This window comes from Panulirus ornatus, chromosome 11 (genome assembly GCF_036320965.1).
Source record: "Panulirus ornatus isolate Po-2019 chromosome 11, ASM3632096v1, whole genome shotgun sequence".
Classification (NCBI taxonomy): domain Eukaryota; kingdom Metazoa; phylum Arthropoda; class Malacostraca; order Decapoda; family Palinuridae; genus Panulirus; species Panulirus ornatus.
In genome coordinates, this window is record NC_092234.1 from 39885359 (window position 1) to 39908009 (window position 22651).

The 22651-nt window shown below is 40.6% G+C and overlaps 1 protein-coding gene across 4 annotated transcripts in view; it reads left to right on the plus strand.

The window, feature by feature from the left end:
• The window catches only part of LOC139751414 (ubiquitin-conjugating enzyme E2 G1), a 127249-nt gene that overhangs the window by 54828 nt on the left and 49770 nt on the right, over positions 1–22651 (plus strand). For 3 of the 4 annotated variants that reach the window (XM_071666803.1, XM_071666802.1, XM_071666804.1), the window contains exons 3-4: positions 8960–9057; positions 15618–15796. In XM_071666803.1, the coding sequence (XP_071522904.1) occupies positions 8960–9057; positions 15618–15796 (277 nt within the window). Of the gene's footprint in view, positions 1–8939; positions 9058–15617; positions 15797–22651 lie in introns of all 4 variants that reach the window. The other variant, XM_071666805.1, reaches the window with a different exon arrangement.

The window sequence follows — 22651 nt, forward strand, 5'->3', positions numbered from 1 at the left end:
GTCCAAACCATTTCAACGTGCTGTCTTCTGTTTTCTCAACCACACTGTTTTTATTGCCATACATCTCTCTTACCCTTTCATTACTTACTTGATCACACCTCCTCACATCACATGTTGTCCTCAAACATCTCATTTCCAACACAACCACCTTCCTCCGCGCAGCCCTATCTATAGCCCATGCTTCGCATTCTAAATGAATGTGCCTCTGAGCTAGCACTTCTTCATGGAAGAATGCCTTTTGATCATTTCATCCATTAGAAAGCAGGTTATTCAAACCCTTGTAACTATTCTCACACCATCCTCACTTCAACTCAACATCTCTAAAGCAATTGTCAGAATGTGGATTAAGTTTTTGTTTACTTCCTTTCTTTGGCTTTCCTGCTTCAATCTGTTCTTTTATGCATAGTTTTCTGTGCATTCATTCCATCATAGTAGTCATCATTGGAATGACATCCTCTTTATCGTTGTTGGTGTCCCTTAAGAGAATGTCTTTATGCATTTTCTGTTTCTTCTGTCTGTGAATGATCTCTCTTCAGCCTCTGACCCTATTCATTCTTACACTTACAGTTCCACTCGACATACTTCAGATTGCTTTTCTTCACCTTATTTTGATGCTCTTTCTGCTATAACTCTTCAGCATTGTGAAATAGGGAAGCAGAAACCAGTTACATATATCTGTACAAAAATGCAGTTTCTTCCTATTTTTCTGTCGCAGTCACACATTTCGTACTGTTTATTTTCAGACCACTACAGTTTAGTTCTGCAGTAAGGTAAACATGTTGGGCGTAACCACGTAAGGCCATTCTGAAGGTTTTTAGAAATAGATCATCTGGAATCATCAGTTTAAAGAAAACAGTTCTTATTAAACCATTCTTCTCAAAGGAAAGTGTAGGAAGAAGCCATGAGTTTGGCATTTTTTTATTCCTAATCTTGGAAGGATTAATTTTTATAGAGGTTCTTCCCCTTTCTTTCCATCCTGGCTGATACAGGAATACATTGTAGAGATGATTGGGAAAGACCAGCAGTAGGACTGTTGTTTTTCAGGGTACTGTTTTCAGTGTGAATGTGATCCTGGACCTGATGTAATGTCATCTGGAGCAGTAGTTTTGGCTTACCTCAGCATCTTAGTACTTTAAACTTCAAAGGAGGAATGTGCAAGATGAGGGCTCAGAGTCCTAAACATATTTCAGAAAGTGAGTTTCATCATCTACCTAGAAAATTCCTGCTAATTATAATTCTCACCCAAAATTTCACATGACTAGTAGATTGGAGGTATCAGACTGGCTTTCTGTCTCCTTAGGGACAAAGCTTAGGACTGCACAGTGCTACAACTGCTTTACAGCCCAAGACTATGGTGCTTCATTGCCAAGTATAGTCGCCTGTGGGGAAGTTCAGTTTTGCCACCCTTTGCAGCAACATTATAAATTTACCAGACAAAAATGTTAACCTCCTGGGTTGAAAATTTCTTTTCTTCCGAAATTAGAGATATTGCAAGATCACTTCCACAGGAACTTCTCTTTGTTTAATGGTATGTCATTGAGAACCTCCAAAAACCCATGAATTGGAAACATCCAGCAGTTTCATTAGTGGTTTGGATAGGTGCATTGAGTCAAGGATGGGGCTTCCATTGCTCATGTTGGCAGTCTGTCATATAGAACCTCCCAAAACCCATGTATCGGAAACATCTGGTATCTTCTCTAAGGGTTTGGATGGCTGCATTGAATCAAGGCTGGGGCTTCCATTTCTCGTAGGGTCATGTAGGTGCATACCCTCTGAAGGAGGCACGAAAGTCCTTTCATATCTACAAAAGGAGCTGTTGGTTTCATGGTTTTTCATTTTTCAGAATTCTATGACTCCCAGACTTTGTGAGGTATACTCTGTGGAGTCCCAGACTTTGTGAGGTATACTCTGTGGCTGTCCTCTGCTTGATGAGCAAAGGTTTATGCAAATTCTTTCCTCTCCCAGAGTTTGTACAAAAGATTCTCCCTGGCAATTTCTAAATGCTTTTATTTTCAAGCCTCTTACTTCCAAGGAGTATGCAAAGTCTGGCCAGTTGCCAACTTAGGTCAGACTCAATTTCAACAAAAATGTCTTATTGGGAAAGAGGCTTTTAGATAGTTTCTGTCCCGAGGAGGGGCTTCCCAGGTGAATATCTTTCCCATCAGAGCAAGTGCTTTACTACTGATACTTGTATCTCCTGCTTTTTACTTGGGCATATGCAACAAACACTCTGACCTTGGATAGAAATTATTGAAATGTTTTCTTCCACAATACACCTGAAAAGTGGTTCTTCTCGGGCTAATTGGTTTTTAGGTTTTAGTATGCAGATGGCTCCAAAGTGCGACAGACAACAATGGTGGTAGATACCTCCTGCTTTGTTATGCTTTGTGGTTGATACTCCAGGTTTTTCTAGATCATCTCAGCTTTTACTTTTGCAGAACCCTGACTTCAGTCTTGGAATCTGGTATATGCATGTGCAGATTGTAATGTGGTATATACATGTGTAGATTTTCTCAAACACCTGTACAAATAGAGGTTTAGAGAATGCACAAGAGATGACCGTATACATAACATTTGCCCTTCCACTTAAAGACAGTAACAGTTGGTCTAGAAATTCCTTCCATTTATTTTGAAGGATCTGGTATCTTGGATGCAACTGAAACTTTATGTATTGGAGTTCTTATCTGGGCTTTTTTTATGATAAGGAAAAGGTTTGCAATACTGTTGCCTCTTACTAGAATATCCATTAAAACCCATTGATTTGACACGTTTTTGGGGGTAAATGTCTCTGATCTTTTTTTCTGAGGAGACCTGTTGTTTCTTCACCACAGACTAAGTGGGAGCTTTCAAAAGTCCTAGACAGTTGGTTCCTAACCGGTGGGTCATAGAGGTTGTCACAGGTTCATATTTGATCGTTTGTGAATGACAGTGATAATTGATGTTTTTCTGTGATTTTTCAGTACTTTACAAGGTTTTACTTTAAGGATGTTTGAATAAAGATTTCAGTATTGTTGTTTGTTTTTTATAAACGTGTATTTCCACCCACAATATACAAAAATTGATACAATTTCCCTCAAAGGTGCATTTGTAAAGCATTTTTTTCATTCATGTGGCTCATGAGTCCCAAGTCCAGTTCCTTTCTAGTGCTGTTGAGTGACAGCATTGGACCAAAGTGATTTAGTCTCTGCTGACTGACATATATTTTTTGGTTGGCAAAATAAGAGGTAAGCCACAAGTTCACTCAGCTGTATTAGGGCCATACTCTCAAAATGATTGGAAACCACAGTTTTAGACCTTTTGCAATCTAATAGTTTGTCTCTTTAATGCTTTAATATGGAAATTCAGTTCTTTATATCCTTAGCAGTGAATTGCACTTAATGTCCATGCATGGTTATCTTTTTTATTGTACTATTTTTTTTATGGATTAAGATAAACCCAGACTTTAGAGATGTGGCTGAGAATGAAACTTTTTGAATATAGAAATAGCCTTATTGTCTTCAGATCATAGAAAACATCATCAGTAGAACATTTTGCCTAATGCTCATTCAAATCTCTTAGAAACCTTTTGGACTTCACCAGATGTTATCAAGGGGACCATTTATTTGTGCACCTTGGAACCTTGAAAACTTTTCTATTGAGGAATATCTCTACATAGATTAAGAAATTCATTTTATTGGCTCATCCTGGGCTTTATGCTAGAGCACTTGATGTGAAGGTGAGTTTACCTTAGCCTTTCTCAGAATTTTTTTTTTCTAGGAAAGATAAAAGGGGTCTTTGGCACTCATCCACCAATTTGTCAGATAATACCTTGGTTTATATTTATTGGATCTACCATGGGCGGCTCTGGGGATTCTTCCTTCAGGAAAAAGAGACTCCAGTTTTCCTCTGAATCACCATTGATAATTTGCTCTTGTGTTTAACCTTTTTAGTTTTCCCCTAAGCCCTCCTTTTTCATGTGAGTTTGCTTTCATGCTCATAGAGCAGACTGCATAGGAGAGAAAGGAAGAGCTTAAAAAACTGGACAGCTTTCTCTCTGTGGCAGTGTCCTGGTAAAAATTTTTCAAGATTTTTTTTACTCCTCTCCCTCTTTGTTTTTCAAAAATACTATCTTAGTGCTAAGTTTGACCACACCTTGACTTGTAAATTCTGAGCTGTTGGGTAGTCAAGTCAGGAGTGAATAGGTTGATAGTTTCATCTCTGTAGTGGTCTATGATTGACCAGAAGTGAGTCCAAAACAAGTGACCCACTGCTATCATGATTGAGTGCATAGCAAAGGAGAGGAGAGGCCACCACTTTTCTCTGGGAATACTGAAGGCTGGAAGGTCTTAATTCTGTTTTACTTAGAGAATCTCTTTAAGTTCATGGGACCCCACACCAGAAACAAAAGTTATTTCAATTTACAAAACATAATTTTTGGTTTATCTTTTTTTTTTTAGCTGAGATGGCATGCACAGCTGAGGTCCTAATAATGCCATCTCATTAACGCTGTATTCCTGGCACTACCCCACCCCACAGTAAACAGCATCACTACCCCCAGTTTCAGCAGGGCAGCGCCAGGAAAAGAAGCAAAAAGGCCACATTCATTCACACTCAGTCTCTAGCTGTCATATGTAATGCACTGAAACCACAGCTCCCTATCCACATCCAGGCTGCACAGACCTTTTCATGGTTTACTCCAGACGTTTCACATGTCCTGGTTCAGTCCATTGGCAGCACGCCGACTCTGGTATACCACATCATTCCAGTTTACTCTATTCCTTGCATGCCTCTTACCCTCCTGTGTGTTTAGGCCCCGATCACTCACAATCTTTTTCACTCCATCCTTCCATCTCCAATTTGGTCTCCCACTTCTTGTTCCCACCACCATCTCTTTCTCTTCAGTATGTCCAAACTATTTCACCACACCCTCTTCTGCTCTCTCAACCACACTTTATTTCCACACATCTCTCTTACCCTTTCATTACTTAGTCAAACCACCTCACCACATGTCTTCAAACATTTCATTTCCAACACATCCACCCTCCTTACAGCCCTATCTATAGCCCATGCCTCACAGCCATGTAATATTGTTAGAGCTACTATTCCTTGAAATATACCCATTTTTGCTCTCCGAGATGACGTTTTCTCCTTCCCACACATTCTTCATTGCTCCCAGAACCTTCACCCCCTCCCCCACCCTTTGACTCACTTCTGCTTCCATGGTTCCATTCGCTGCTAAGTCCACTCCCAGATATCTAAAACACTTCACTTTCTCCACTTTTCTCCATTCAAACTTACATCCCAATTAACTTGTCCCTTAACCTTACTGAACCTGGTAACCTTACCTATATTCACATTTACTCTCAACTTTCTCCTTTCACATGCTTTTCCAAACTCAGTCACCAACTGCTGCAGTTTTTACCACAAATCAGCCACCAGAGCTGTGTCATCAACAAAGAACAACTAACTCACTTTTCAGGCCGTCTCATCCCCAACAGACTGATTACTCACCCCACTTTCCAAAACTCTTGCATTCACCTCCCTAACCACCCAATCCATAAACAAATTAAACAACCAAGGGGACATCACACACCCCTGCTGCAAACTGACCTTCACTGGGAACCAATCACTCTCCTCCCTTCCTACTCATACACATGCCTTATGTCCTTGGTAAAAACTTTTCTCTGCTTCTAGCAGCTTACTTCCAACACCATATACTCTTAAAACCTTCCACAAAGCATCTCTTATCAACCTTATCATATGCCTTCTCCAGATCCATAAATGCTACATACAAATCCTTCTGTTTTTCTAAGTATTTCCCACATACTTTCTTCAAAGTAAATGCCTGATCCATACATCCTCTACCACTTCCTGAAACCACACTGCTTTTTCCCAGTCTGATGCTCTGTACGTACCTTCACCCTCTCAATCAGTATCCTCCCATATGATATCCCAGAAATACTCAACAAACTTATACCTCTGTAGTTTGAACACTCACCTTTGCTTTTGTACAATGGCACTATGCATGTTCTGCCAATCCTCAGGCACTTCACCATGATCCGTACATACATTGAATATCCTTACCAACCAATCAACAACACAGTCACCCCCTTTCTCTATAAACTCAACTGCAATACCATCCAGTCCTGCAGACTTGCCCGATTTCATCTTCTGTAAGGCTTTCACCACCTCTTCTCTCTTCTTCCAACTACTCTCCCTGACTCTCTTTCACTTTGCACACCACCCTGACCGACCATAACACACTACATCTGCCACTCTTATCAAACAGTTTCAACTATCCTTCAAAATACTACCTCCATCTCCTTCTCACTCCATCACTTCATGTTATCACTTCCCCCTTGTTCTTTACCAGTGACCCCATTTGTTCTCTTGTCTTTACACATTATTTGCCTCCTTCCAAAACATCTTTTTATTCTCCCTAAAGTTTAATGATACCCTCTCACCTTGACTCTCATTTGTCCTCTTTTTTAACCATTGCACCTTCCTCTTGACCTCCTGCTACTGTCTCTTATATACTTCTCCCAGTCATTTGCGCTCCTTCCTTTTACGTACCTTCCAAACGCCTCTCTCTTTCAGTAACAACTTTATTTCTTCACCCCACCACCCTCTATCACTTCCAGTGTGCCCACCTCCCACCTTAGTCATGCCACATGCATCTCTTGCATGTGCCATCTCTACTTCCCTAAATACATCCCATTCCTCACCCACTCCCCTCTCTTCATTTGCTCTCACATTTTGCCATTCTACACACAATCTTTCCTGGTATTTCTTCAGACAATTCTCCTTTCCAAACTCACTTACCCTCCACTGTCCTTTCCTCAACATTCTTCTCTTTTGAAAACCTCTACAAATCTTCACCTTCACCTCCACAAGATAGTGATCAAACAACCCACCAGCTTCCCCTCTCAGACACAGAGTGTCTCTTTTACATGGCTATCAATTAATACATAATCTGATAATGCCCTTTGACCATCTCTCCTACTCATATTCATATACTTGTGTATATCTCATTTTTTAAACCAGGTATTCCCAATCACCAGTCTTTTTTCAGCACACAAATCCATAAGGTCTTTACCATTTCCATTCACAACACTAAATACCCCATGCATACCAATTATGCCATCAGTTGCCACTTGACTTACCTTCACATTCAAATCATCCATCACTGATACCCAGTCTTGTGCACAAGACTGCAGATACCCTCACTCATCTGCTCCCTTAACACTTGTCTCATGGTCTTTCATCTCATGAGTAGGTACGTGAGCACTATAATGACCCATCTCTTGTGGTCCTTTTTCGGTTTTACTCACATCAGTCTAGAATTAACGTACACTCTGTCACACACTCCCACAACTCCTACTTCAGGAGTAGTGCTACTCCTTTCTTAGCTCTTGTCCTCTCGCCAACCCCTAACTTTACTCCTAAGAAGTTCCCAAACCATTCTTCCCTTTTATCCATGAGCTTCATTTCACTGAAAGCCAGAACATCCAGGTTTCTTTCTTCAAGCATACCATCTACCTCACCATTCTTTTCATCTTGGTTACATCCACACACATGCATTGTTTGGAGTGTAGTTGATTCAGGATATGGTTAATTAGGCGCAGGTCCTTATGAGTCACCTCTGGTATATAGCATGAGAACAATAAGTTAGATAACCCTTCAAATCTTTTTTCTTTTCCTCTTTAAAGGATATTATACCATCTTACAGTTGCAGAATCTTTAGAAGTTATCCATTTGTTGAGCCTGTCATAATTATGATTTATTCAATACTAATTTTAGAAACTATCAAGGTTAATCAGGAAGTTTTCACTTTAGTAATTTCTGTGTTTGTGGTTTCTTGCTTTGAAAATTTCATGACTGTTTTTTACTACAGTATATGATGGGTATGAAATGATTTGATTTTTCGGTTACAGAAAAGTATTTATATGCCTTAGCCATACAAAAAAGTTGCTTATTGGTAGTTATATTTAATATGATTCATGGTTGTAAAATGTTGTGAAAGGAAGATGAGGGCCTAGGGAATAGACTTGGAAATATGCTGTAGGGAAGTTATCAGTCAGATTCTGAATTTCTTATGTGTTTGTAATGAAAGTAGAATGGAGAGTGAGTGTATTTTTGAAGATATAACTTTTATTAGTGAAGGAGTTATTATTATCATTATTATTTCATGTAAAGTATAGCAAGAATGATGGATGATATCCTATAGAGCTAGGAGGGTTCAGGAAATGCTGTTGTTAGGGTGACCTACAGCACTATATTTCATGTCTTAGGGACATGGGTTTTATTCTGGATATTGGATAGCGTCTTTGGTTATCTCTGGTTATCAGCCTATCTATGACCAAGGTGAGCAGGCATGGTTAAGAATTGCTTCATCTGTTCAGAAGGGTAACTTAAGTTTTTATTCACTGGTAGTGTATACAGTTTGGCAAAGTTACACTTTATTCATTCATGACAAACTGGAATATCCCAGGTCCTTTCAGGTGGAATTGATATTTTTCCAAAAATTCTCAGTAAACTAAAGAATTATAAAACATGTTTTGATTAAGCAATTAGTCAGTAGCATAAATCTGTTTTCAAAAGTTGCTATTATTTTCTAAAAAAGAAATTGCTTCTCTGCCATGAAGTTTGCTATTATATTCTTAAAAAAGAAATTGCATCTCTGCCCATAGATTTTTAAAGTCAGAACAGTTAGTTAGAAGGAAAGACTTCTTGGATGGTTTAGTCATATTTAGGCTGTGTTTGCTTTGATTATCCCATGAAATGATAAGTCAGTCTTATAGCTACTTAGAAAGTGTTTTTAGAGATGCATGTAAAAATTCACTGGAAAAAATGGAGATTGACACTAAAAGGGGCTGTTCTTATAATGTAAGATTAGATATTCTCCCAGTGCATTATATGTATTTTTCTCAATTGTAAAATGCAGTCTTCACTAATAACAGTTTTTTGTTTCACCCCATAGTGAAGGAGGTTTTTTTAAGGCACATCTAATATTTCCACGAGAATATCCCCTGCGGCCGCCCAAAATGAAGTTCATCACGGATATTTGGCATCCAAATAGTAAGTTCCTTTTATGAGATTATTGATATCAAATCTAGCATGATGAAATGTGTTTATCCCAGATTATCTTTGCGTTTTCATCTATTCCTGTCTAATCACAAAGAAGCAATACATGCCTCTCCATCTTGCTGTGGTTTTCATCTATTCCTGTCTAATCACAAAGAAGCAATATATGTCTTTCCATCTTGCTGCTTCCTTCCTTCCTTTTTTTTTTTTTCACAGATCATTTGACTTTACAGAAAAAGTGTTGTCATCAGAATCTAGAAACTTGAGAAATCCAGAAAATTTTCAAGATTTTCTCAAAATTTCTAGAATCTCTACTGTATTATATTGCTGATATCTAACCAAGTTTCAGAAATGGCAATCAATTTTTTTGGTAATGCTGTTAGACCTATTTGGAAAAGTTCTTACAGAGGGGGATGGGTCTGTTCCACATAGGCTGTATTTTTTGACCAAAACACATATGTAGACTCTTTAAGAGCCCACCAGAATGTGCAATTCACTTCATTCAGGTGTAGTTCATCCTTCATTGACTGCATTTAGAAGTGCTGCTACAAGTTTATGAACTCTGCTTCTCCACCCTGAAAATAGAGGTTCACAAATCTATTTTTCAGAGGTGTTTCTGGTGCCATTCCTGCAAAGAAATCCTGTAATCATAACATTACTAGTTTTATCTTGAAAAATGTCAAATAAACCAGCGATATTTCTCCAATAGCTCCTTTGATCTCTCCTTCACTATGACAGTATTATCATTAGTGGTGCTGCCAACTTTGTTTATAGTATTGGCAGCAGCATGTACCCAAGCACTTGGAAAACTAGAACATTTACAGTGTGAAGGGTTTCTGGTGCAGAATTCTTACAGCTCCTCTCGAATCATAGAGTCGTAGACGAGCCTTACTTCATGTTCGTTGACCTTAACATCACCCAAAGCCTGAAACCAATTTTTTTTATTATTGGCTTTAAAGGTAGATGTGTATGGGGTTACGCACCTTGTTACACTATCCAGAAGGGTCAGCTTTCCTAGTTGAGAGAAGAAAGATTACTCTTGGGTGTCTCAACACCTACAGTGCTGCTGCCTGATGTTGATGGCTCACTCCTTGATTCTCTCAGCAAGCTTGATTCAACAGTGTCCAGAAGAACATCAAACCTGTGTGTTACAGCTTTTATTTTATTAGTAGCTGCAGTCAGCCTTTCTTTAAGGGTACATTTGCCCATGTAAAACCTATGTATCATAGGCATCGCAAGATTATTGTAAAACTAAACACCAAACTTTCCACTGCACACAGAACACTGTTGACCAGTTAGATGCTGAAATAGTAAACAGAAAATGTATATTACTGAAAATAAGGCTTTGTGAAAGACCTAGAAAATGGTCACCGAACTTTCTACCTTATGAGCCCCACTGAAGTTTCTACACTTCAGGAACCAGGGATTACTTTGTAGTGCCGTTGTTCCCTGGAGCTAACTCACTTTGGAAATGACAGACAAGTATAATCAGAAAGATTGTAGAAAGAAAGAAATGAAAGAGTGTGTAAGAGATGTGGTATGGCAGGGAATGCAAAGGGAATGAGTTATAGAGTGGTAGAATGGGTGAAACATAATACTCTGAGGTGGTTTGGGCATGTGGAAAGAATGCAAGACTGGGAGTTTATAAGGAGAGTCTATGATAGTACAGTTATAGGATTTGGTGTGAGTGGAAGACCACCTGTGACATGGGCAAATAGGGTGGAGGAATACTGGAGGGAGTGAAATAGTGGAAGAATGCATTGAATGTATATGCAAGGGTGGCATGTAAGGACAGGGATAAGTGGAGACTCTTTTGCTGTTGCCACCCCCTTGATGAGAATCCTCAGAGGGAACAGGAGTCAGAGATATGGGTAGATAGATAGCAAAGTATGATAGACGTAGCTGACCAAGGTGTGCTGAGACAGATTTGACATATGGAGAGGATGAGCAAAGAGAGCCTGACTTAGGGGATGTACATATCAGAATTATAGGAAGCATGTATGAAGGGGAAATCTAGGAGATGGAAGGTTGAAATGAAAAAGGCTATAAGTTATTTGAGCTGAACATTCAGTAGTTTGAAAGGCATGCATGTATGGGATAAAGCGAATTGGAGTATTGTGGGACAGTAAATCCTTAACTTTACGGACTGATAGGTGGGAAGGGGTGTCCATTAATGCTGAAAGTCTGTTAAATTGAATGTAACTTATTTCTGTGCCACAGTTAAGTTCACATGCTTTCTTTTAACTCCTCTATCACTGTAGGGTTTAGTGTGTGGTATAACAGTTGGGCGGTGGGCATCCGGCAGTATGAGAACACTCGCCAGGCAGTTGGAAGCAGGAGTCAGACTGATATATAGGTGATGCCGCCCCTCTCCTGTGAAAGGATACTTCTTTATGGTAAAGTGGGAAGGACTACCTGCTTTCATTGCATCTCTTGCATGGAGCAGTGAGTAGGAAACAAATCTATGCGTGAAAATCCCAATTATCGCAAGGTTGCTCACCTTCTTCAGGATATGGGGTGCACTCAAGGAAATCTCCTCGAACTTGGGAACAGTCTAGACAGCGAGGTGATGGAAGCTTTCTACATAAAAATGGGGATTCATGGCCTGCATCTTCTCAGCCAACTTCCCCCAGTCCAATGGATGTGCCATAGCAGTGGTAAGGCAGCCAAACAGGTGTTGAGGGGCGACATGGGTGTTGGAGGTAGCTTGCACAACAGCAAAGCAACTCAGATTATGCTCCAGTATCTCAACATCCACCTAAGAGGGGATAAGTGGCCTGCACAGCTAGCAGCAGTAAGATAGCTGCGAGATAGTGTCCCAGTGCCCCAGCAACATTATCTGATAAACCAGCGATGGAGAACTAACTGGCATGGAGGGTGGCCCAGCAGGTGATGTCTCTATGCTGCCTTAGCTGTCCATGGGCATCCCTGTCTGCAAGCAGGATGTCACTTTGAAGGTGTGGAACAGGTTGGACATGGTAGTGTAGATGAAGCCACATAGACAATATTCAGTCAAGCTGGATGGTGGCCGCCTGTTTTTGTGAAACCAACATCACCTGTTCCCCCTTCGTTTTGAAGATCTCCACGACAACCATGAGTCAGAGGGAGCACCCACCAGCAGTGGCTTCTCCCCCAGTTGTGGTGACACCCTGCCACAGGCAGTGGTGACATTGTGTGAGACACCGCACCACACAAGATTATGTTTGTGGTGGCTCTGGTGAAGAGTGACCACACTAATTTATGTCATTTATGTTTTGCTTGCATGTAGAGGAAGCATATTGTTGCTGATCAGTGATTTTGTTGCATATTTGCCTTATGCCTTTTCGAATTTTAATTTCATTCTTTTGTTATTTTCTTCTTTTAGTTTTGTTTTTGTTGTAACAAAATGTCCCATATAGTTACCAGAATCTCATGAGGGGGTGTAAGGTTTAGTGTGTGGTATGATAGTTGGGCTGTGGGCACACCTGCAGTGTGGGAATGCTTGCCTGGCAGTTGGAGGTAGGAGTCAGACTGAGATAGAGCAGATGCCACCCCTCTCCTGTGAAAGGATACTTCTTTATGAATAGGTGAGGATGGACTACCTGCTCTCATTGCACCTCTTACAATCGCTTGATGCCATTTTGACTTGTAAAGATTGCAAAATTATTTAATAAAGTCAATTCTGAAACAACAGAAACACTCTGTATACAACCTGACCTCACGATAGCTTGAGGCAGACTGAGAGTGACGTATACAACCTGACCACACGATAGCTTGAGGCAGACTAAGACCGAAATAAAGGGAGTCTATTCCATGCTACCAAAAACAAGTGCAATATGAAATGTGCATGGTGAGGCTCAGTATAGGGTGTCTGAATGTGCGTGGATGTAACAAGATGAGTAGAAAGGAGAGATAGGTGGTATGCTTGAGGAAAGAAACCTGAATGTTCTGGCTCTGCATGAAATGAAGCTTAAGGGTAAAGTGGAAGAATGGTTTGGAAAAGTCTCAGGAGTAAAGTCAGGGGTTGGAGAGAGGACAAGGGCTAAGGAAGGAGTAGCACTACTCCTGAAACAGGAGTTGTGGGAGTGCATGATAGTGTAAGAAACTAAATTCTAGATTGATGTGGGTAGAACTGAAAGTGGATGGAGAGAGATAGATAAATGCAAAGATGAGTCATGTGGCAGTTAAGGGTGTGATAGGTGTACATGAGGTATTCAGTGTTGTGAATGAAAATAGTGAAGAACTTATGGATTTGTGTGCTGAAAAAAGACTGATGATTGGGGATACCTGGTTTGAAATGAGAGATATACATAAGTATACGTATGTGAGTAGGAGAGATGGTCAAAGGGCATTATTGAATTACGTGTTAATTGATAGGCTTGTAAAAGAGACTTTTGGATGTTAATGTGCTGAAAGAGGCAGCTGGAGGGATGTCTGATCACTATCTTGTGGAGGTGAAGATTTGCAGAGGTTTTCAAAAAAAAGAGAAAATGTCAGGGAGAAGAGAGTTGTGAGAGTAAGTGAGCTTGGAAAGGAGTCTTGTGTGAGGAAATACTAGGAGAGATTGAGTGTAGAATGGCAAAAGATGTGAGTGAATGATGTGAGGTGAGTGGGGGAGGAATGGGATGTATTTAGGGAAGCAGTGATGGCATGTGCAAAAGATGCATGTGGCATGAGAAAGGTGGGAGGTGGGCAGATTAGAAAGGGTAGTGAGTTGTAGGATGAAGAAGTAAAGTTGTTAGTGAAAGAGAAAAGAGAGACATTTGGACGACACTTACAAGGAAGGAGTGCAAATAACTGGGAGATGTATAAAAGAAAGCAGCAGGAGGTCAAGAGGAAGGTGCAAGGTTTGAAAAAGAGGGCAGGTGAGAGTTGGGGTGAGAGAGTATCATTAAACTTGAGGAAGAATAAAAGATGTTTTGGAGGGAGGTGAATAATGTTCGTAAGATGAGAACAAATGGAATCATCGGTGAAGGGGGCAAGGGGGGGAAGCAATAACAAGTAGTGATGAAGTGAGGAGATGGAGTGAGTATTTTGAAGGTTTGTTGAATGTGTTTGATGATAGTGGCAGATGTAGGGTGTTTTGGTTGGGGTGGTGTGTGAAGTGAGAGGGTCAGGGAGAATGTTTTGGTTAAGAGAGAAGAGGTAGTGAAAGCTTTGCGGAAGATGAAATCTGGCAAGGTGGCAGTTTGGATGGTATTGCATTTGAATTTAAGAAAGGGGGTGACTATGTTGCTGATTGGTTGATTAGGATATCTATTGTATGTAAGGATCATGGTGAAGTGCCTGAGGATTGTTGGAATGCGTGCATAGTGCCATTGTACAAAGGCAAAGGGGATAAAGGTGTTTTCAAACTACAGAGGAATAAGTTTGTTGAGTATTCCTGGGAAATTATATGGGAGGGTATTGATTGAGAAGGTGAAGACATATACAGAGCATCAGAATGGGGAAGAGCAGTGTTGTTTCAGAAGTGGTAGAGGATGTGTGGATCAGGTGCTTGCTTTGAAGAATATGTGTGAGAAATACTTAGGAAAACAGATGGATTTGTATGTATCATTTATGGATCTGGAGAGGCATATGATAGGTTTATAAAGATGCTTTGTGGAAGGTCTTAAGTATATGGTGTGGGAGGCATGTTGCTAGAAGCAGTGAAAAGTTTTTATCAATGATATAAGGCATGTGTACGATTAGGAAGAGAGGAAAGTGATTGGTTCCCTGTGAATGTCGGTCTGCGGCAGGAGTGCGTGATGTCCCCATGATTGTTTGATTTGTTTATGGATTGAGTAGTTAAGGAGGTAAATGCAAGAGTTTTAGAGAGAGGGGTGAGTATGCTGTCTTGCAGTACTTTGCTGATTCGGGAAACGGCGATTAAGTATAATGATTATAATGAATGTGTATATGAGTGGATGAGCCTCTCTTTTTCTGTGTCCTGGCACTACCTCGCTGATGTTAGAAACGGAGATCAAGTATGATGAAAAAAAATATATGTTTTGAATTATTAGTTATTGTACTGTATTATTTGTCCATTGAATCTGAAATCCATTATATCAGGGTCCATTAAATCAAAGGTTTACAGTATTTATGAGTATCATCAAAATGCTGAAGCAGGGCATATGAAGTGGTCAGGGTAAACCATGGAATGGTTTATAGTGCTTGGTTGTGGATAGAGAGTGTGGTTTTGGCTAGTTTTTCATGGTAGCATGTGAGTAGATATGAGCAGATAAAGTTGTTTTTGTTTCTAGCTCTGTGTCACTAATGTAGGAAATGGCAAACAATAAGCAAAAGTATTGTTACTTTTATCGAGATTATGTGGTATTCCTTTGGCATTCATTCTGATTAGGCTAAAATTGCCTCCATTATTTTTCCTTGTTCTTCATCTTTCCCAGTTATTTGCATATTCTTTCTCCCTTGTCTGTATTTCTTAGTCATTTATTTCGGTTCCATATTTTTTCTTGCCCTTGGAATGAATTTGTCTATTTTGAACTACTTCACCAGCTAATGATAATCCTAATTATTAATGTGTTTTGAAAATGTAGATAAGTGATTTTATTGATAATGATATTTTGATATTGCAGTTGAGAAAAATGGAGATGTGTGTATCTCAATTCTTCATGAACCAGGAGACGATAAGTGGGGATATGAAAAAGCATCTGAACGCTGGCTTCCAGTGCATACAGTGGAAACCATCCTTATCTCTGTCATCAGTATGCTAGCAGACCCTAATGATGAAAGTCCAGCAAATGTTGATGCAGCGGTAGGAAAGAGTATAGTGTTTCTTGTGACAAAACGTTTTGTTGAGATTTGTACCTCTGTCTGTACATCAGCATCAAAACATCCTTAAGCTCTCGTTTATAACTAAGTAACTTTTGCAGAATCTTCCCCAAACTTTGTGATATTGTCACATCTCTTTTTCTTCCCTGCTAGACTTATTTTCACAAATGTATATTGCCTCATTGAACCTCTTTGTTTCACTCCTTTCATGCTGTATTCCCATTCATGTTACTTGATGTAAATCTTTTGATAATAGTGACGGCTTGGAAGTGGATATGAGCAAATGTTGGCCACTGTTTGTCTGTTCTTGGTATTATCTTGCTAATATGGGAAACAGAGAACGAATGTGAAAGAAAAATATTTATATAAAATAGGGGATAGGGGAGAAAGAATACTTCCCATGTATTCCCTGCGTGTCGTAGAAGGCGACTAAAAGGGGAGGGAGCGGGTGGCTGGAAATCCTCCCCTTTCTTGTTTTTTTTAATTTTCCAAAAGAAGGAACAGAGAAGGGGGTCAGGTGAGGATATTCTCTCTAAGGTCTCTGTTCTTAATGCTACCTCGCTAACGCGGGAAATGGCAAATAGTATGAAAAAAAAAAATATATATATATATATATATATATATATATATATATATATATATATATATATATATATATATATATATATATATTTTTTTTTTTTTTTTTTTTTTTTTTTTGACTGGTTGGTAAGGTTATTTAATGTATGTATGACTCATGGTGTGGTGCCTGAGGATTGACGGAATGCATGCATAGTGCCATTGTACAAAGGCAAAGGGGATAAGAGTGAGTGCTCAACTTACAGAGGTATAAGTTTGTTGAGTATTCCTGGTAAATTATATGGGAGGGTATTGATTGAGAGGGTGAAGGCATGTACAGAGCATCAGATTGGGGAAGAGCAGTGTGGTTTCAGAAGTGGTAGAGGATGTGTGGATCAGGTGTTTGCTTTGAAGAATGCATGTGAGAAATACTTAGAAAAGCAAATGGATTTGTATGTAGCATTTATGGATCTGGAGAAGGCATATGATAGAGTTGATAGAGATGCTCTGTGGAAGGTATTAAGAATATATGGTGTGGGAGGCAAGTTGTTAGAAGCAGTGAAAAGTTTTTATCGAGGATGTAAGGCATGTGTACGTGTAGGAAGAGAGGAAAGTGATTGGTTCTCAGTGAATGTAGGTTTGCGGCAGGGGTGTGTGATGTCTCCATGGTTGTTTAATTTGTTTATGGATGGGGTTGTTAGGGAGGTAAATGCAAGAGTTTTGGAAAGAGGGGCAAGTATGAAGTCTGTTGGGGATGAGAGAGCTTGGGAAGTGAGTCAGTTGTTGTTCGCTGATGATACAGCGCTGGTGGCTGATTCATGTGAGAAACTGCAGAAGCTGGTGACTGAGTTTGGTAAAGTGTGTGGAAGAAGAAAGTTAAGAGTAAATGTGAATAAGAGCAAGGTTATTAGGTACAGTAGGGTTGAGGGTCAAGTCAATTGGGAGGTGAGTTTGAATGGAGAAAAACTGGAGGAAGTGAAGTGTTTTAGATATCTGGGAGTGGATCTGGCAGCGGATGGAACCATGGAAGCGGAAGTGGATCATAGGGTGGGGGAGGGGGCGAAAATTCTGGGGGCCTTGAAGAATGTGTGGAAGTCGAGAACATTATCTCGGAAAGCAAAAATGGGTATGTTTGAAGGAATAGTGGTTCCAACAATGTTGTATGGTTGCGAGGCGTGGGCTATGGATAGAGTTGTGCGCAGGAGGATGGATGTGCTGGAAATGAGATGTTTGAGGACAATGTGTGGTGTGAGGTGGTTTGATCGAGTGAGTAACGTAAGGGTAAGAGAGATGTGTGGAAATAAAAAGAGCGTGGTTGAGAGAGCAGAAGAGGGTGTTTTGAAGTGGTTTGGGCACATGGAGAGAATGAGTGAGGAAAGTGGAAGGTGGAGGGCGACCAAATTGGAGGTGGAAAGATGGAGTGAAAAAGATTTTGTGTGATCGGGGCCTGAACATGCAGGAGGGTGAAAGGAGGGCAAGGAATAGAGTGAATTGGAGCGATGTGGTATACCGGGGTTGACGTGCTGTCAGTGGATTGAATCAAGGCATGTGAAGCGTCTGGGGTAAACCATGGAAAGCTGTGTAGGTATGTATATTTGCGTGTGTGGACGTATGTATATACATGTGTATGGGGGGTGGGTTGGGCCATTTCTTTCGTCTGTTTCCTTGCGCTACCTCGCAAACGCGGGAGACAGCGACAAAGTATAATAAAAAAAATATATATATATATATATATATATATATATATATATATATATATATATATATATATATATATATCTTTCTTTTTTCTTTCAAACTATTCGCCATTTCCCGCATTAGCAAGCTAGCGTTAAGAACAGAGGACTGGGCCTTTGAGGGAATACCCTCACCTGGCCCAATTCTCCGTTCCTTCTTTTGGAAAATTGAAAAAAAAAAAAAAAGAAAGAAAAAAGAGAGGGGAGGATTTCCAGCCCCCCGCTCCCTCCCGTTTTAGTCGCCTTCTACGACACGCAGGGAATACGTGGGAAGTATTCTTAATCCCCTATCCCCAGGGATAATATACATATATATATATATATATATATATATATATATATATATATATATATATATATATATATATATATATATGGTTGGTAAGGTTATTTAATGTATGTATGTATGGGGATAGGGGAGAAAGAATACTTCCCACGTATTCCCTGCGTGTCGTAGAAGGCGACTAAAAGGGAAGGGAGCGGGGGGCTGGAAATCCTTCCCTCTCAATTTTTTTTTTTTTTTTTTTTTCAATTTTCCAAAAGAAGGAACAGAGAAGGGGGCCAGGTGAGGATATTCCCTCAATGGCCCAGCTCTCTGTTCTTAACGCTACCTCGCTAACGCGGGAAATGGCGAATAGTTTAAAAAAAAAAAAAATAAATGACTCATGGTGAGGTGTCTGAGGATTGGCGGAATGCGTGCATAGTGCCATTGTACAAAGGCAAAGGGGATAAGAGTGAGTGCTCAAATTACAGAGATATAAGTTTGTTGAGTATTCCTGGTAAATTATATGGGAGGGTATTGATTGAGAGGGTGAAGGCATGTACAGAGCATCAGATTGGGGAAGAGCAGTGTGGTTTCAGAAGTGGTAGAGGATGTGTGGATCAGGTGTTTGCTTTGAAGAATGTATGTGAGAAATACTTAGAAAAGTAAATGGATTTGTATGTAGCATTTATGGATCTGGAGAAGGCATATGATAGAGTTGATAGAGATGCTCTGTGGAAGGTATTAAGAATATATGGTGTGGGAGGCAAGTTGTTAGAAGCAGTGAAAAGTTTTTATCGAGGATGTAAGGCATGTGTACGTGTAGGAAGAGAGGAAAGTGATTGGTTCTCAGTGAATGTAGGTTTGCGGCAGGGGTGTGTGATGTCTCCATGGTTGTTTAATTTGTTTATGGATGGGGTTGTTAGGGAGGTGAATGCAAGAGTTTTGGAAAGAGGGGCAAGTATGAAGTCTGTTGTGGATGAGAGAGCTTAGGAAGTGAGTCAGTTGTTGTTCGCTGATGATACAGCGCTGGTGGCTGATGCATGTGAGAAACTGCAGAAGCTGGTGCCTGATTTTGGTAAAGTGTGTGAAAGAAGAAAGTTAAGAGTAAATGTGAATAAGAGCAAGGTTATTAGGTACAGTAGGGTTGAGGGTCAAGTCAATTGGGAGGTAAGTTTGAATGGAGAAAAACTGGAGGAAGTAAAGTGTTTTAGATATCTGGGAGTGGATCTGGCAGTGGATGGAACCATGGAAGTGGAAGTGAATCATAGGGTGGGGGAGGGGGCGAAAATCCTTGGAGCGTTGAAGAATGTGTGGAAGTCGAGAACATTATCTCGAAAAGCAAAAATGGGTATGTTTAAAGGAATAGTGGTTCCAACAATGTTGTATGGTTGCGAGGCGTGGGCTATGGATAGAGTTGTGCGCAGGAGGGTGGATGTGCTGGAAATGAGATGTTTGAGGACAATGTGTGGTGTGAGGTGGTTTGATCGAGTAAGTAATGTAAGGGTAAGAGAGATGTGTGGAAATAAAATGAGCATGGTTGAGTGAGCAGAAGAGGGTGTTTTGAAATGGTTTGGGCACATGGAGAGAATGAGTGAGGAAAGATTGACCAAGAGGATATATGTGTCGGAGGTGGAGGGAACGAGGAGAAGTGGGAGACCAAATTGGATGTGGAAAGATGGAGTGAAAAAGATTTTGTGTGATCGGGGCCTGAACATGCAGGAGGGTGAAAGGAGGGTAAGGAATAGAGTGAATTGGATCGATGTGGTATACCGGGGTTGACGTGCTGTCAGTGGATTGTATCAGGGCATGTGAAGCGTCTGGGGTAAACCATGGAAAGCTTTGTAGGTATGTATATTTGCGTGTGTGGACGTATGTATATACATGTGTATGGGGGTGGGTTGGGCCATTTCTTTCGTCTGTTTCCTTGCGCTACCTCGCAAACGCGGGAGACAGCGACAAAAAAAAAAGAAAAAATATATATATATGTATATATTTATTATTATTATTATTATACTTTGTCGCTGTCTCCCGCATTTGCGAGGTAGCGCAAGGAAACAGACGAAAGAAATGGCCCAACCCCCCCCCCCCCATACACATGTATATACATACGTCCACACACGCAAGTATACATACCTACACAGCTTTCCATGGTTTACCCCAGACGCTTCACATGCCTTGATTCAATCCACTGACAGCACGTCAACCCCAGTATACCACATCGCTCCAATTCACTCTATTCCTTGCCCTCCTTTCACCCTCCTGCATGTTCAGGCCCCGATCACACAAAATCTTTTTCACTCCATCTTTCCACCTCCAATTTGGTCTCCCTCTTCTCCTCGTTCCCTCCACCTCCGACACATATATCCTCTTGGTCAATCTTTCCTCACTCATCCTCTCCATGTGCCCAAACCACTTCAAAACACCCTCTTCTGCTCTCTCAACCACGCTCTTTTTATTTCCACACATCTCTCTTACCCTTACGTTACTCACTCGATCAAACCACCTCACACCACACATTGTCCTCAAACATCTCATTTCCAGCACATCCATCCTCCTGCGCACAAGTCTATCCATAGCCCACGCCTCGCAATCATACAACATTGTTGGAACCACTATTCCTTCAAACATACCCATTTTTGCTTTCCGAGATAATGTTCTCGACTTCCACACATTCTTCAAGGCCCCCAGAATTTTCGCCCCCTCCCCCACCCTATGATCCACTTCCGCTTCCATGGTTCCATCCGCTGCCAGATCCACTCCCAGATATCTAAAACACTTCACTTCCTCCAGTTTTTCTCCATTCAAACTCACCTCCCAGTTGACTTGACCCTCAACCCTACTGTACCTAATAACCTTGCTCTTATTCACATTTACTCTTAACTTTCTTCTTCCACACACTTTACCAAACTCAGTCACCAGCTTCTGCAGTTTCTCACATGAATCAGCCACCAGCGCTGTATCATCAGCGAACAACAACTGACTCACTTCCCAAGCTCTCTCATCCCCAACAGACTTCATACTTGCCCCTCTTTCCAAAACTCTTGCATTTACCTCCCTAACAACCTGGTAAATTATATGGGAGGGTATTGATTGAGAGGGTGAAGGCATGTACAGAGCATCAGATTGGGGAAGAGCAGTGTGGTTTCAGAAGTGGTAGAGGATGTGTGGATCAGGTGTTTGCTTTGAAGAATGTATGTGAGAAATACTTAGAAAAGCAAATGGATTTGTATGTAGCATTTATGGATCTGGAGAAGGCATATGATAGAGTTGATAGAGATGCTCTGTGGAAGGTATTAAGAATATATGGTGTGGGAGGAAAGTTGTTAGAAGCAGTGAAAAGTTTTTATCGAGGATGTAAGGCATGTGTACGTGTAGGAAGAGTGGAAAGTGATTGGTTCTCAGTGAATGTAGGTTTGCGGCAGGGGTGTGTGATGTCTCCATGGTTGTTTAATTTGTTTATGGATATATATATATATATATATATATATATATATATATATATATATATATATATATATATATATATATTTTTATTATTTTTTTTATTATACTTTGTTGCTGTCTCCCGCGTTTGCGAGGTAGCGCAAGGAAACAGACGAAAGAAATGGCCCAACCCCCCCCCATACACATGTATATACATATGTCCACACACGCAAATATACATACCTAAACAGCTTTCCATGGTTTACCCCAGATGCTTCACATGCCTTGATTCAATCCACTGACAGCACGTCAACCCCGGTATACCACATCGCTCCAATTCACTCTATTCCTTGCCCTCCTTTCACCCTCCTGCATGTTCAGGCCCCGATCACACAAAATCTTTTTCACTCCATCTTTCCACCTCCAATTTGGTCTCCCTCTTCTCCTCGTTCCCTCCATCTCCGACACATATATCCTCTTGGTCAATCTTTCCTCACTCATTCTCTCCATGTGCCCAAACCACTTCAAAACACCCTCTTCTGCTCTCTCAACCACGCTCTTTTTATTTCCACACATCTCTCTTACCCTTACGTTACTCACTCGATCAAACCACCTCACACCACACATTGTCCTCAAACATCTCATTTCCAGCACATCCATCCTCCTGCGCACAACTCTATCCATAGCCCACGCCTCGCAACCATACAACATTGTTGGAACCACTATTCCTTCAAACATACCCATTTTTGCTTTCCGAGATAATGTTCTCGACTTCCACACATTCTTCAAGGCCCCCAGGATTTTCGCCCCCTCCCCCACCCTATGATCCACTTCCGCTTCCATGTTTCCATCCGCT